Here is a 16,887-nt window from a genome sequence, read left to right as displayed (position 1 = left end):
CTAGGGTAGAAATTCCTCCTTGACAGGCACTGGGGAGGGGGTACCCAGAAGGCCAGCATTGGTGGGGCATAGACTACCCAGGGGTGGCCCTGATGGTGTGGGGTTGTCATCCAGCGGCAGGGGCAGCTGCGAGGGAGGTAGTGGCTGCTGCTGTTGCTGTTTCTTCTTGTTCACTTTGCGCTCCTTGGCTCGACGGTTCTGGAACCAGATTTTTACCTGTTGTTTTGTTTTTTCTTTTTTTGTAGCTTTTTTTTTTTTGTGTTGTTTTTTGTTATTTTGTCTTTATTGTTTTTTTTTTTCTTTATCCATTTGTTTTTTGTCTTTGTTTTTCATTCTTTTTTTTTCTTTTTTCTGTTTTTTTTTTCTTCCTTCTTTTCCTTCTTTTGCCTTTTTTCTCCTTATTCTTTTTTTTTTTTTTCTTCTCTTTGTTTTTGTCTTTTTTGTTTCGTTTGGTTCTTTTTTTTACTGTTTCTTGTGTTTTTGTTTTTTTTTGTTTTTTTTTTTTTCTTTTCTTTTTTTTGTTTGTTGTTTTTTTTCTTGCTTTGTTTTGTTTTTTGCTTGTTTTTTGGGATTCTTTCTTTTTGTTTTTTTCTTGTTTTCCTTGTTTTTTTTTTATTTCTTGTTTTTTTTTTTTTTGGTCTTTTTTTTTGTTTTTATGTGTTTGTTTTTCTTTTTTTCTGTTTTTTGTGTTTTTTTTTTTTTTTTTTCTTGTTTTTTTTTTGTTTGTTGTTTTATTTTTTGTTTTGTTTTTCTTTTTTTTTCTTTATTCTCTGGTGTTTTTTTTTTTTTTTTTTTTTTTTTTTTTTTGTTTTTTTCTTTTTTTTTTTTTTTTTTTGGTTTTTTGTGTTGTTTTGTTTTTTGGTTTTCCCTATTATTTTTGTTTGCTCTTTTCAGGCAGCTGGCAGCTAAGACACTGCTAGCTGTGTCAGATCTTCCGTTCACTCGGAAGGGCTCAGTGCTGTGGGAACAAACTCCCCAGATGGTTTTGACTCAAGGGTCCCCAGGGTGTGAGTCTGAACACCAGTGTTATGAAGGGGACACCTGACTGGTGATCGTAGACTGGGGTAAGGGAGTTGCCAGACGCTCCCCCTGCCCACCCTGTGCAGGGAAGTCACAACGGTGGAGGACACACAGGACGCAGAAGTACCCTAGCTTGGGGGGCTCCCCAGATCTACTGAGTGCTAACCCAAAGACTGAAAGGCCGGGGGCTGTTGGTGGACCCCAGGGTCTGCTGGGTACCCAGGATATTCAGGACACCAAGCCCGGCTCTAGGTTGCACCAGGGGCCAGGGGCTGATCTACCTGAGCTGTCCACACTCCCTTCCATGTCCAGGCACAGAGCAATGACTCAGCTCCTTCCACTAGACAAACCAAGTCCCTGCCTCAAGCCACACTCTGCGGTGGGCAGGGAAAAAAATGAGAAGTCCCTGCTTGAATGCTAGGGGAAGGAGGCAGACAAAAAGAAAATAAAAATGGAAAACACTGGCATTGTTCACTGGCAATTATTTTGAGGGAAAGAAAGAAGACAGGGCGCCTAAGAATCTGGCAGTGGGAAGCTGTGGGAATTTCAGACAGAGTGGGGCTGGCCGAGGAAGGTGGCAGTGCCACCTATAGCCCCAGCTACTCGGTTGGGTCACTTGAATCCAGTGATTCAAGACCAGCCTGGGTAACACAGCGGGACCCCTGTTTCAAAAAGAAACAAAGAAAAAGTCAAACATTCAACACCATGGCCCTTGAAGCTGAACCGAGAGAAAGAGCATGCAGGCTACCTAGAGAAACAGAGTCTGGTGGAGCGGACAGAGAATGCAGAGGCCTTGAGGTGGGGGCATGTCTGAGGATGAGTGAGGAAGCTGGTGGGACAGGGTGCAAGGAGCAGAGGGGATGGGGCAGAGGTCAAGGGGAAGGGCTTAGGTTCTCCTCTGCCTGGAATGGGAGTCACTGCAAAGTTCTAAGCAGAGAGGACACGCCGTCTGCTGCAGGCTTTCATGTTCTTCTGGCTGCTGTGTGGAGAGTAGATTAGGGGCAGGAATATGAAGGAGGTGCAGGAAGGACTGACATGTCTCAGGAAAAGAGGGTGGTGGCTTGGTTTCCAGATAGTGCAGCCTGGGCCAGGAGCTGGACTTAAGGGTTGTCTGAGGTTATTAATATCAGGGTTGCCTTTGGAGCTGAGCGTGGAGGGCTGTCTGCGGAGAATATTACTGTACGGGGCCTGGATGAACACCAACTTTCTCTGTAAGAACCTGAACCCATGGCTGAACTAGAAGGTGCACGCCGACAGCAGGCATGCACACGCCAGGGCACAACCGATCCTGGGATAACCCTGGATCTCCCTGCCACCCACGCACCCACAAAAAGCCTGGCCTTTGCCTCCCCACTCTGAGCCTTGGCTATGCCTGTCCCCCCATGCTCTTGCACTAAAGACCTACATCTGGCCCACCTCCACCCATCCATCCCACACGGACTTGGCAGGACAGACTCAGGCTCTTCTCCAACCAAGTGGTTCTGTGGGGGAATGGGAGACAACAGCTGTTCCTAGGCGGCTTCTCCCTGGGTTTTCTGCCAGAGTGGCAGAGCCACACTGGCCACTTCCACATGCACCAAGCTCACAGTACCACCTGACAGCAGAGACATAGCCCAGGATGGCCTGCAGTCCTGTGCCAGGCATGGTGAGAGGAGGGGCTGAGGGAGAGGCTGCTAAGGCCTTGGCTCCAGATGAGGCTCCTCCTTGACCTAGAAAAGTCACTCTTGGCTCAGAAACAGCTCTGCCTGAGGCTGCTACCACCACAGCTTAGCTGGGCTCTGAACCCACAGCCCACTACTGGGATCACTAGCTAGAGTCAGAAGGAGTCCTGGGATTTCGGTCCCCTGCCAGCTTCAGATGAAGAGACCATGGTTTAAGGAAGTCGTGCGGCTGCTGGAGGTCTAAATAAGAGGCCGGTGAGCTCTTCTGGGAGTGTCCAATTGCAGCTGTGGGCCGCAAGTGTCCCACGACAGCGATGAACGCTGTCTCTACACATCCTTAGATTACTACTGAATAGAATAATGTCAAACGGTTGGCTACTCCTGCTAGATCTAGTCCAACCTCTCTGCAGAGTCAGGGTCACAAGAGGACAAGTGGGCACACCTGTGCCAATGTCATGCCCTCTAGCCTAGAGTTGCCTCCAACGCATAGCTCCCCATCTCACCATTTTTAGGTACCACCGAGCTGCCCAATATCCTGTGTAGGCAATAGAAGCTACAGAGCATACCACGCCTCTATGTCCATTCCCTGGAATAAAGGGTCAGATCATGGCAAAAGTAGACCAGAAAGTCCGGGCCGGCTAGGATTGATGGCCTCGGGCTGGGAATTTCAAATGCCAGGAAGACTACTAGTGGTGTCCAAAAGGATAAGCTGAGCAGCAGAGGGGGCTTTGATTGCAAGAGCCCAGTCATGAAGGCAGCTGTTCTTTTAGTACCTAGCTTGCTCACCCTCTCTGTCTCTCTCAGCTCCCTGCCTCTGTCCCCTTGTGCCGAACAGCAGGGACCCACAACAGTCATTTATAGCTGGGAGCCAGGGCACAGAAAGCTACTCTCTCTGAGGCCATCAGCCTGGTAATAACAGGAACCAAGATCTCCAGATTAGGGTGTTGGCTGCACTGCAGCACCTCTGTCCCCACCGGGGTCAGTGGAGTCCTAGTCCATAGCCCTGGAGGGGAGTTGATAGAATTAGGAACCTACTGGCCAACTTCTATCTAGCCCAGCTGCTTAAAGTGCACAGGTTGATTGCTAAGAAAACATTCAGCAACGAGCAAAATGTTCAATCCCTTGTATGGTCCAAAAACCAGGGACTCCTATCTACTGTCCAGAGTGAGCACTAGCTGGAGCATCCTCCTAGGAGCCAACTAAGCATCATGTATCCTGATTTTCCACGCACAAAACCTTGGCCATAAGCTCGACTCCCAGGAAACAACCTCGCAGAGAACTGCCCACAGCAGTGATTGTTGCTAATAGCACAAGACTAAACACAATGCCCATACCTAAGATCAGGGAGCTGGTGAGCCCCCATGGAGAGGAGCACTGAGCAACTAGACATGTATGAGGGCACAAGACACGGGCTACTAGAAGAACAGCCTGCTACCAGCCTGGGGAGATGGCTCAGTAGGGAACGTGATGGCTACACAGGTATGGGACCCGAGTTCAGATCCCCAGAACCCATGTAAAGCCAGTTATGGGAGCTCCCTCGCCTGTAATCCCACTTCTGGGGGTGTAGGGTGGAGACAGGTGAAGCCCTGGGGCTCCCTGGCCAGTCAGTCAGCTCTGGCTTCAGTGAGAAACCCTGCCTCAAAAACTAAGGTGGAGGGCGCTAGAGAGAGATACCCAAAGGTACAGGTGAACACATGTTTATGAACACACACACACACATAGGCACACGCAAAAATACATAAAAATTAGACATTTGTGAACTTTAGGTAGCATATCATTTTATAGTTTTATGTTATTTTTTTCCCTAAAAATATGTACAAGAAGCCAACAACAGAAGCTACCTCCTCCAGGAAGGGAGCTGGAGGTGGAGAGACATAGGGACGAGAGTGATTTTAGAGGCTTCAAGTTTCACTATGTTCGGATCCATTGCATTATCTGTGTGTGTGTGTGTGTGTGTGTGTGTGTGTGTGTATGTGCACGCGTATGCATGCACGCCCATGTCAGTGGAGGTTGACTTCAGGGCCTCATTCGTAGCAGACAAGCATTTGACCATGAGGATATATCCCCCCAGCCCTTTTTGAGCTTTTTAAACTTTGAGGTGAACCCTGAATTCACTTTGTAGCCCAGGCAATTTTTGAAGTTATAAACTTCCTTACCTCGGCCTCTTGTGAGTGGGAATACAGGCCTGCTTCTCCAGTCCTGGTTTTATTTTTTTATTTTTATTTTATGTATTTACTTTAAAGATAGGGTCTTAAGCTAGCCTTGGACCGCTATGCAGCTGAGGATGACTTTAGACACCTGGTCCTCCTGTCCCCATCTCCAAGTACTTGGATTACAGGTGTAGCACAGCCCCTGGTTTATATGTACAGAGAAGGAACCCTGGGTCTTGTGCATGCTAAAACAGCAAGCACTCCAGGGAGCTACACTCCCAGCCCCTCAACTCTTTTTTTTTTTTTTTTTTTTTTTTTGGTGTCTCTGTGGTTTTGGAGCCTGTCCTAGCTCTTGTAGACCAGGCTGGCCTTGAACTCGCAGAGATCCACCTGCCTCTGCCTCCGAGTGCAGGGATTAAAGGCATGCGTCACAACCGCCCGGTTTTATTCTTCAAGAATTTCATACATGTATATAATGGATTTTGATCGTAACTATGCCCTCCTCCAGCTGCCCTAGGAGCTGCCTTCTCCTTCCCAACTTCATCTGCTACCCCCTCCCGCCCTCCTCTTCATCTTCCTTCCCCTCTAACCCAGAATCCACTTAATGAGGGTGGGGCCATCTGCTGGAGCATGGGACACCTACCAGTGGCCACGCCAAAGAAAAATGACTCTCCTTTCCCCTGTAGCCATCCAGTGCCAAAAGCTCCTTGGCCAGGGGTGGGGCCTTGAGAGCCCCTCCCCCATCCTGGGAAACTGTATTTTCAGTGACAGTCAGGAGTCCTGGGTTCCGGCTGCACCTCTGGACAGTACTCAAGCCAGTAACTTTTTTTGTGAGCACCTGTGCCCCCTGGAACCCAAAGAGGAAGGGCAAGGTGGTGCATGAGAGGAACAGAGCAAGGGGGTGGCAAGGTGAATGATTTACAGGCCCCTGGGACACTGGGCCTAAGGGGAAGTCCAGGTTCCGGCAACAGGTGTCTGATGAGGGGCCAGACACGCCCAGACACTGAACGAGTAATTTCTGGGCAAAATGCCAGCGAGAATGTGAAAGGGGAGAGGGTACAGGTTTTCAGGGCTGAGCACGGTGGAAGAGCCTTGGCTCACTCACCTAAGTGGTGAAGGTTCACCCTCTGCTCTGGTTCTGTCATTCGCAGAATGGCTCATTCCCGTAGAACAGGCTGCCATGAGAGGCATGAATGGACCTCCCCATCTCTAAAGCATGGCAGTTTAAGGTCCAGGGAAGCCTCAGGCAGATGGTTCCCAGTGACTGGCCCTTAACCTCAGCATTCCTGGTGAGCTGTCCAGAAAATCCTGGTTCCCAAATTTGGAGTGGGTGGGGCTGACACTGGTTCCTGGGGTTTGGTACTTGGCTAGCTCTCCAGGTGTCCGTGGTATGTGGTTGTTTGAACAAGCAGGACCTCTAGGGATGTGCAGGTCACCTACGTGCCAGGCTGGCTAAGGACCATCTCCTTACCTTTCTAAGCCCAGTATCTGTTATATGGAGATAACCATTAAGAACAGCCACCATGGCCATGGGCCAAACACTTTGTGTTTGTGCCTCAACAACCCGTGGCGTGGTGTAATGTAGTTTGTTTGTTTTCTGAAACAATGTTTCTCTGTGCAGTCCTGGCTGTCTTGGAACTTGCTTTGTAGAGCAGGCTGGCCTCGAACTCAGAGATCTGCCTGCCTCTGCCTCCTGAGTGCTGAGCTTAAAGGCGTGCACCACCATGCCTGGCTATGTATCCATTTTTACATAAAAGAAATATATACCAAACAATGGGGCTCAAGACTGTCCAGGCCTGGGGAGATGGTTCAGGTAAGGTGTTTACTGCCAAGCCTGATGGTCTGAATTCCATCCCTGGGACCCATAGGGCCCAAATAAACAAATGTAATTGCACCTGTTTTCAAAGCCAGGTCTAGCCAGGAGGTGGTGGTGGCACACGCCTTTTAATTCCAGTACTTGGAAGGCAGAGGTAGGAGGATCTCTGTGAGTTCGAGGCCAGCATGGTCTATAGAGCGAATTCCAGGACAGACTCCAAAACTATACAAAAAAAAAACCCTGTCTTGCAAAAAAAAAATCATGTATATTTGTACTTAGAAATTTGTCTGGGCAACCAGGGAAACCAAGGCACAGGCTCCATTTACACACTAGAGCCAGGCATGGTGATGCCTGCCTTTAAGCTCAGCAATTGGCAGGCAGAGGCAGGTGAATCTCTGGGTTTAAGGTCAGCATGGTCTACGGAGTGTGTTCTAGGCCAGCTAGGGCTACATAGACAAACCCTGTCTCAAAACAGACAAAAACAAAACAAAAAGAAACACTAGAACCCACAACATAGTGCATGGTTTTCCGCAATCCTTTCAGGTTTGAAACATACAGGGTTTCACGAGTGATGAGGAGGTCTCTTTGTGTAATACCTGACATGTAGCAGGTACACAGAGGGAGGGAGGGAGACCACTCTTTCCCGATACTGGTGGGGTAGCCCCCCTGTAGGAATGTCAGGAAATGGGGTGGTGTCTAGCCGTATGCTCTATCTGTCAGGTCCCTTCCAACTTGGAAGCTGGAGGCGCTAATGTTTGTTGATTCTTAGACTGTGTTTGTTATTATTGCTGAAAGAACTCTAAGGCTGATTTCCCAGTTTCAGAGTCTAGACACCAGGCCTGCCCAGCTGGAAGACAGGGATAGGGTTGTGGTGGCCTGTATCGGGGCCCTCATCCAGCCCAGGACAGACAAGAGGAGCCTTGACTCTGCTCCAAGACAGAGTGACTCCCAGAAGAATCACGTGGTCCCTAGGTCAGATTTGCTTCTGTGTTTGTGGCTCCTAGGGCTGACTTTCAAGACATGGACCTCAAATCCCGGTCCCAGGCACTTTGTGAGCTCTCACTGGGGGGTGGGGACACCTCGACTGGCTGTACATTAAGATGTCACCCACACCCAGCATGTAGACACACACACACAGAGGCAAACACATGTGTGTACTGGAGTTTGTTTAAAATAGCTATTGCTGGGCTCTACTCAGGTCTAGGTCTCCACCTCCCTACCATTTTTTTTTTTTTTGGTGGGGCTGATAGTGATACTGAGGACCAAACCAGTTCTGCCTCTGAGCTACACCACCACATCCCTCTCACCTTTAACGAGCTCCAGCTGGAGTGTTCTCTCTTTTTTTTTTTTTTTTTTTTTTTTTGGTTTTTCGAGACAGGGTTTCTCTGCAGCTTTGGAGCCTGTCCTGGAACTAACTCTTGTAGACCAGGCTGGTCTCGAACTCACAGAGATCCGCCTGCCTCTGCCTCTCGAGTGCTGGGATTAAAGGCGTGCACCACCACTGCCCGGCTAGCTGGAGTGTTCTTAAATAAGCCCCTCATCTGTGGGTCTCCATCTCTCCTAATGAAGGATGGGTGTCAGCACCAAGGTGTGGAACACAGAAATTCATGTAGACTAGGTATGTTAGGTATGTACTCTTCCACTCAACTACAACCCCAGACTACAGGTTTTCTATGCTCAAGTTCTGGACAACTCACTAGCAGGGACTCACTGCTCACCCACTCCCCGGCACATGCATAGAGAGAGCACACCCACACACCCTCCAGCCTAGTAGAGCAGGGGGCAATGGCCTGCCCATCTATGTCTATGGTGCCTGCTGGGGGATACAGGGAAGGTGGGAGAGTAAGACATTGGATCCCACTTTAAGATGGAGATGACAGAACAGGCCCAGAAAGGTCATCAAGTCATGTGATGAGGAAGTTGCAGAGGCAAGGAATAAAAAGAAGCAAAGAAAGAATGGGTTCAAAGGTATTTGGAAGACCAGCTTCCCTGCCAACACTGGCATCTGGGCACCATTGGCCAACACCTTTCGTAGGCACCAAAGAACAGGTTTTTTTTCTTTTTTTGATTTTTCGAGACAGGGTTTCTCTGTGGCTTTGGAGCCTGCCCTGGAACTAGCTCTGTAGACCAGGCTGGTCTCGATCTCACAGAGATCCGCCTGCCTCTGCCTCCCGAGTGCTGGGATTAAAGGTGTGCGCCACCATCGCCCGGCAAGAACAGGTTTTGGCATAGGCGATTTGTGCCAGCACTGCCCCTGAGTCTTGGTAGGACCCCCTTCTTCACTCTGTGCCTCCACATCCCCATCTAGTGAGAAAAAGCTGGACAGTGTTGTGTCCTGTAAAAAGAGGTAAGAACAGGGTAAGCATCTTTTGTCTAGATGTGTGAAAAGAGAGAATTCCAAGAATGCTGAGCATACAAATAACTCTCACATAGGAGCAGAGTAACATAAGAGGGATGCTAAGGAGTGACAGAGTGTGAACATCCCTGCGGTGTGCACTCTTAAGGGTCTAAGCCTAGCACCAAGGCAGAGAGCTGGGAGGTGGCTCAGTCTATATCGTTAGTGGAACAATCGGAGATTTCCTGGGTCCCCTCCCTGCCTAGTACACAAAATAGATGTGAAAACGGTTTGTAAGGGCAAAGGACTTTTTACGGAACCAAAAAGCAGAACTGAGCTATTTGCAGAAGCGGATGCTGGAGAGCTCCCTTGGGAGCAGGAGGAATGTTGCCTGATGGGAAGTCACATGTCAAAGAACAACCTGGAGTGTGGAGAGCTGATTAGGTCATCAGTTGCCATGCTGTCTCAATTTGGGCCTGTTTCCCGATCTGTGTCACCTGTGGCAGGGTCTCTGCTGCAGAAGCAGTAGCCCCGCCCATCCTCAGGATGATGGAGGCCATTCTGGAGTCATGGGGCCTCCTGCTGAGCCCACTATTCATCCCTGAGGTTCCGGGGCAACTATAGACTAAAATTTTAAGGCTCGTCTCTCAAGGCCTGGAGGAAGGATGGGGTTGGCAGGGTCGGGTTGAACACAGCCAAGTCTGAGGAAGTGGTCCAGAGTGGAACTCCATCCCTTCATCTGATGGCTCAGCCTCCAAAGCAGCCCTGCCTGCCTGTGGGTGGCTACGGTGTCCTCATCTTCGCTCAGCCTCAATGCCATTCGAGAAGTCCACCATTCTAGGGTCAGTAATGCTGCATTTGAAGAGGGGCTGAGCACACACACTGAATGCATGGGAGATGCCAGCCCATTTCGCCCTGTGTTAGATGCTCAGCACTGATCTGGTCCTTGCTCTTGTGGCAGGCATGCAGAAAGCAAGCACACTAATTAAGTGATTACCAAGTATGAACAGGAGTGTGAAGGACCAGGAATAAGGAGATGAGGGCTGGGCTAAGTTGGTTGGAGGGTGGACCCCCTTTACTTAGCCTTGGGGAAGTCTCTTAGAGGGATAGCATATAGGCCAAGACCTGCGGGTTGAGAAGGAAGCTTCTATGTCACAAATGAGGAACAGTATTCCAGAGAGAGAAAACTGCTGATGAAAGACCCTCCAACGAGGACCAGTGGGGAATCAACCTTTGTTCAGCTATAGTCCCCCATCAGCCAACAGAATCTTCAGCATAGAAGAGAATACTATTGCCTGCCTTTGTGGAGGATGGATGAAGGGAGGGAGATGAAGGGGAGGAAGGCAGAAGCTGCAGCTGGAGGACTTACAGAACCTCTGGTTGAGAGGTCTGCATCTGATTTCCAGAGCCCAGGCAAAGCTGAGGATATCAAGAACGAAGTGGCAACCTCAGACTTTTCCTTTCTGCTCACGCAAAGGAGAACGCTGAGGAAGACAGAGGGGAAAGAGCAAGACATAGCAATGACCCAGACGTTATGGTGGCTTGTCCTGAGAGGCCTGTCCAGGAAGAGGACTTCCTTCACAAAAGCTGGTCCCTGCTGCTAATAAAGCTGTCTGGATGTCAGAACAACTCTGGAGGCTCTAAATACAAGATCTGCTGGGGGAAGGGGACACATTCCACAACACAAAAATCTCCTGCCACTTTCTAACTAGGTCATTCCCAGCTACATCTGAGAGCCGAGGTGTCAGGTGCGGCTTCTGCTGCAAGGAAAGCCAGCTTTAAAGACATAGTCTTCCTTCTCTCTCTCCCTCTCCTTCCCACCTACCTCACCCAGTTCCTCCTGGCTGGCCTCTTTCTCCTCACCTGGGTGGGCACTGGCTGGGAGGCATGCAGCAGAGGAGAGATCGTGAGCTGGAGATTGTTGCTTTACTTGACAGACCCTCGGCAGGCTGTGGATCCTGGCTAGAACCATATGCCGCCATACCCTAGCTGTGTGAGCTTGGGTAGGCCACATGACCTCTCTAAGCCTCTTTAATTTTATCTGTAAAACGTGTCCAATAATAGACCCTTTCATCTCTTGGGGTGGTTATAAGAGCTAAGTGAATTGACCCAAGAGGAGCTCTTTGCATAGTGACTACATGATGAACTCCTACTAAGTGCCAGCCTGGGCAGGAGAGGGTTGATTAGTACTAGTCCTTGGTGGGATTACAGATGGCAACTGGCAGGCATAAGCAACTTGACAGAGGTGGATAGTGACAGAGATGGCTAAACAAGAGGCGGTGAGTAGGCTATCACTGTATGTCACTCCAAGTGCTGCACTGGAGTAGGGAGAAACAAGGTTTCCTGGAGGAGGTGGCCTTGGAGAAGGCACAGCATTTGAAATGGTAAAGATGCAGTAGAGAGGGCAGGACAGGAAAAGGGCCCAGGATGTAGAGGCAGGAAGTGTGAGGTTTAGGCCTGCTGTACAACCTGCCAAGAAGTGGCACTGAGCACCCAGTGACCCGCCCGATGCTGGGCTGTGCTTTACAAACACTGTGGCTTCCAGAAATTATCCAAGCTAGGGGCCGGTAGAATAGCTCAGAGGTAAAAAGCACCTGCTACTCAAGTCTGACAACTCAAGTTTGAGTCCTAGAGCCTACAGGAAGGGGGAAAGAGACGGCTGACTACTCAGCTGTCTTCTGGAATCCACACGGGGTGTGAGCATGCAACTCCCCATGCTAATAAATAAAATTCAAAAGGAAGGAAGGAAGGAAGGAAGGAAGGAAGGAAGGAAGGAAGGAAGGAAGGAAGGAGAAGGAAGGAAAAAGAAATGATCCAAGCTAATGAGCCTCTAGCTACATACAACGCAACCCCAGAGGTAAGTCTCCCAAGCTTCACGTTCTAAGTCCCTGGGCTCCAAGCAAACTTCCAGGAGAGTGTCAACACTGAGTGGGATCAGTTTTCTGCAGGACTCTAGATGCCTCAGAATCAGGGCACCCAGAAATGGGGGTCCAGGGGCAGTCATGCGCCTGCCCTAATAAGGGAGGTCTGGCAGTGCTTTAGAAGATGGGTGGAGGTCATGAAAGGTCAGAGGCGAGAGTCCAGGTTAATGGCTGTGGCTATGGAGTAAGGGACGGCGTGAGGGGTTGTGTTCATCCTTTCGTGTGCCTCATTTTCCACATCTGGAGCTGAGGAGTTAGACAGGATGCAAACCCGTTACAATAACCCCATCATCTGGGCAGACTGAATCAGTGTTCAGCCACGAGGGATCAGACAGGGCCTCTGGCGCAGGACAATTATAACCTCCTGACAGAAAGGCTCATAATTTTTTGTTTTGTTTTGTCTTTTGTTTTTCAAGACAGGAATTCTCTGTGTTGTTTTGGTGCCTGTCCTAGAACTAGCTCTTGTAGACCAGACTGGCTTTGAACTCACAGAGATCCGCCTGTCTCTGCCACCCGAGTGCTGGGATTAAAGGCATGGGCCAAGACTCATATTTTAAACACATGTGGCCAGACGAACAATGGAACCCCTTGCAATTATCTGCACCCTGGCCTCAGAAGTGACAGCTAACACTTGTTCGTGTAGTGCAGCCTAACTGAAGCCCACCCCAGGCCCCCGCTCCTCTGTCTGGCACCCTTTCTTAAAATAAAACCAAATCAAATCACAATCTGGCCTTGGTGACTCCTATTGCTTAGAGTCAGGAGCACTGACCCAGTGGGGAAGACAGCCAAGCTTCAAACCACTAGCCTGAAATGCTGCCTGGACCGTCATGGACCCCTAGGGAGGGACCCTAGAAACTTGTGGAGATTGAGCTCTTTCTCCTCTTCCGGTGTCCAGAGGTGTCTCCGCCCCTTCATTTTCCTGGTTTATCCATCTAATAAAATGCCTTAAGCACATATTGATGCCAGGCACTGAGCTGGTGCCCCCAGGCAGTTTGGGTCAGACAGACGTGGCCCTGAAGCTTTGGGGAACAGACAACGTGTAGGAGAACAAATTGGAATTTGTCGCTGTTCTAAAAGACACCCAGTAGAAGTCATCAAAGGAGTGGAGGTGGGGAGTCTAATTTGGGAATCACAAAGGGCCTCTCATTCAGCTATGGACTGAAGGTGAGAAGGAGCCAGGCGGGCAAAGAGTCAGAGGGAAGAGAAAAGAACCTGGACATAAGACCTGAAGAAGACTTGGCGGGCCAAGGAGTTCAAAGCGGGCTGGGTCCTGGAGCTTAGTGGCCAAGGGGAGTGGCCTGGGGTGAGGTCCAGAGCGGGGAGTTATAGAGTCTCCTAGAGGAGAGAGCTGTACATCCTAAACAGGATAGGAAACCACACAAAAAAATTTGAATGGACTCATCTGCATCTAGAACATTCCTTATAGCCTCAGGACCTCACTTTCCTCGTCAGTGTATCTGCTCTTGTCCAAAGCTCAGAGGACTCAAGGGAGGAGGAGCTCAGAGAGAAGGGAGGAAAGCTGAAGACTGTGTGACCAGTGTCACTGGGCACTGGGGGGTGGGGCACACAGTGAACATCCCTCAGCTGTCCTAGACAACAGCACTGTACAAGAGTCCTCTCTGGAAACCTGTGCCTTCAGTGCCGCGGAGTAAAAACAGGGCAGAAGAGGGGGAGGGGAAGAGCTCAGACCCCCTCCCCTGGCTTCCACTCGGTCCTACTGGAGCATGAGAAAGATGCCCATGGCTTGAGCAGACTAGAAGGCCAGCCTCTTGCATCCTCAGCCAAATGTCTGGTTCCCCAGAAGTCTTCCTCAAGCCTCCTGGGATCCAAGCCTGAAGTCCTGCCCTCTACTCTCAGAGCTAAGAGAAAAACACTTTTGCCTCTGGATAGTCACAGCCCTATCTGCATGCAGGGAACAATGTATAAGTGACGGGTGCCTGGGAGTAGAACTGGGCTTGGAGTTCATGCCCACCGGTAAATGAGGTTGGTGGGACCTCAGATCTCACCCAAGTTGGAAGACCACACTCCTTTCTTGCCCTACATGCCCACTCCTTCCTGCTCACACTGCTGCACAACGATGGCCTTTCTCCAAGGCTCTACCCGAGGGGAACCTCCCCATCCTTCTCCAGAGCCACCTGACCCACAGAAAGTGGCTAGTGGAAGATTAGAAATTGTGCCTGCCTTCCTAGACTTCCGTAGCGGACCACAGGGTGCTGGGGGACGAGGCCTCTATTCGTCCTCCCCTGTCACTCAGTGAGAAGCTCTTCCCCATGCTTTTCACGGACAAGACTTCAGAGGGCCTACACACACACACACACACACACACACACAGAGCCCACATCATCTACCAAAGGAGAAACCATCGTCTTCTCCATCAGCTTTTTCAAGACTCTTTTTTTGCAGCTTGAAGCAGGGTAGAAGTCGCCATGTAACTTTCCCCTGTCCCGTGTTAATTGGCCATAAAACGAGACCAAGAAAAGGTGAGCCATCCAGGGAATCGGTTGGACAGAGGATTAGGGCACAGGTAGGGTGTTTGGTCCCCAGCTGGGGCCTTGGACCAGTGTTGACCATCATTGTACCGTAGTGTGTTCATCTTCCAAATAGGAAGGGACAGCACCCACAGCAGTATCTCATGGAAGACTTCCAAGATGTCCACTGCTATTATTAGTCAAGGCCCAGAAGTGAGTGGTCCAGCCTTGCCTCTCAAACATCCCTGAAGTCAGACAGGAGCTTCTGTGACCCTTGGACTGCTAAGGAGCTGCTACGGATCAAACCCTCCCCGCAGCTGCCCAGAGGAGTCGATGGGTGTGTGGGAAAAATGGAGGGAATGGGGAGGAGGTGGAGGAAGTTCCGGGCCGGCTCCCAGCTGGGGGAAGGGAAGGAGGGGCTGAACATCAAAGAGGAGGCAGGCCAGCTTCCCGCCCTCAAGGCCAGGTGGCCTTTGTCAGGACAGGCCAAACACAATCTGGACAATGAGGTATCCTGTATACTTTCCTGCCAACAGGAGTCACTACTGAGCTAAAGCAAAGCCGGTTACATGACAAAGGGGGGCACCTAGAAAGGTCAGGCTGTCCGTCATTAAGCTGAACCTTTGTCCAGCCCCGTCCCCTGCCTTTGAAGAGGGTGGATCAGAGAGGCCTGCCTGGGGGCAGGAGCTTCACAGGCTAAGGAGCCAAACAGCAGCCACCTTCCCAACTGCTCCTACTGCCCCTCCCCCGGGGTCAAGAGTTCAGGGAGAGTCCTGGGGAGGCTAGGTAGGGACCCCTGTACCAATGCAACCAATGGGGGCTTTGTCAACCAAAGGATAGGCTCCTATCTCTTCACTGTATGGTAGGGAGCCAGTTGGTCCTGCAGAGGTGACCCGTGCACGTTCCCACAGCTGATAGGTGCTTGGGTGTGCGTGTGGCGGGTTTAGGAGTGGAAGAAGCTACCTATGAAAGAAAGATCACCATTGCCAATGCTGCTGCGGGATTTGGCGTCTGGCCTTCTAATTCCGACCTTGCCACTCACACACACCCATGTCCTCTCTTCACGGGGTAGCAGTCTCCCCATCTATACAGAAGAATTCAGTTGTGTTGCTCAAAGCTCGCAAAGCCCCTAGATAAGAAAGGGCGAAACAAAATGACTCTCCAGGGCAGAGGTGGTAGTGGGCCACACTCTTTTGAGAAGCCAGTCAAGGCCAGGACAGAGGTCAAAGAGAGGGCAGCCTGGGCACCTGCCAGGGCCAGGAGCCCGTCAGAAAGCCCAGGGCGGGAGAAGGGTCCTTACCGCTGCCACCGCTGCCTGCGGTCGCCACGCTGCGCCGCATCCATTCGTAGGGCGTCCGTCTCTGCGCTCCTGGCGAGGACGGTGCGCCCGGGCCGCCGAGGGACTGCGCCAGGAGGCCAGGACCAGGCCCGGGAGGCGCTGGCACCGGGCTAAAGTCCGGAGGGGGCCCAAAGCCCAGCGGGGCCGGGCTGGCGGCGGGGGCCGCGGGACCCGGGCCATAGGCAGCTGCCCAGTCGTCCTTGGGCACAGGGAAGGGCGCGGCCCAGGTCGGAGGGGGCGCAGGCGCGGGCTCCACGTGCGTGTAACCCGCGAAGTCGGGGTACTGCGGGGGTGCGGGCGCCGGGCCGGGTGGCGCGTAGGCCGGAGGGCCCAGACCGAGGCTGGATGGCCTGGCGGGGCCTGAATACACGGGGGAGTCCTTGTCCAGCACATAGCCCACGTACATGGTGACCGCAGGGTCCCCCGCGCATGCTGGGCCCTGGAGCCGCCTCGCCGGCCGGCCGCCCCGACGACCAGCGACTGCTCACCTGGACCCGCGGCCGCCGCCGCGCCCGCCCCACCCCGGCCTTTTATAGCCGCGGGCCGTCCGCGGCCCCAGCCGGGCGGCTTTGCATTTCAAAGCGGGGGGAAGCCTCGGGGCCGCGAATCAAAGGGGGAAGCCCGTCGGGCGAAGGGGTTCAAAAGGAGACAAATTGCCGCCCTAAGCAGGAGGTGGATGGGCCTGGGGGCTGGGGACCCAGAGGGCGCGGCCTGGGTGAGGGTCCAGGCTTCGCTTCAGGTTCCTACTCCTCCTTCGGTGGTCCTGGCGACCTCCCCATCACCGACCCTGGGTTACAGGTGGAGAAGCTGGCTCCGAGGGGCGTGAGGGAGGACCCTAGGCCAACCTCACACAGCACAAGGAGCCTGTGGCGCTGTCAGCAGTGACCACCAGCTTGAGGTGGGGGGGGGGAGAGCAAGACTGACTTCAAACGGGGTTCCGTCTGTAAGGTAGAGGGCGTCTGGGGGGGCAGGGGTCACGACCTCTCGGGTCCCAGATGAAAGCTGTGGAGAATGTGCATATGCAGATAGCCTGTCTGCGTGCTACTGAGTGTGTTTCCCTTGGTGGCTCCACAGAGAGATTTCTCAAAGGTGTGGGCTATTTCTGGGGACACCTTGGGAAACTTCACAAGCTCTCCCTGGCTCCTTACCTTTCCTTACTATCGTTTTTGGTTGAGAT

At 51.6% G+C, this 16,887-nt stretch overlaps 1 protein-coding gene across 1 annotated transcript; it reads right to left on the bottom strand.

The window, feature by feature from the left end:
- On the bottom strand, positions 1-16,116 carry Cdx1 (caudal type homeobox 1). The gene is given in 2 exon segments (XM_050157812.1): positions 1-368; positions 15,672-16,116. Coding segments are annotated over 2 exon segments (813 nt in total).
- Positions 16,117-16,887: the final 771 nt, after the last annotated feature.

Source organism: Alexandromys fortis, unplaced genomic scaffold (genome assembly GCF_014885135.2).
Source record: "Alexandromys fortis isolate MF-2015 unplaced genomic scaffold, M_Fortis_MF-2015_v1.1 scaffold_94, whole genome shotgun sequence".
NCBI classification, from domain to species: domain Eukaryota; kingdom Metazoa; phylum Chordata; class Mammalia; order Rodentia; family Cricetidae; genus Alexandromys; species Alexandromys fortis.
This window is presented reverse-complemented; position numbering and strand designations above follow the sequence as displayed.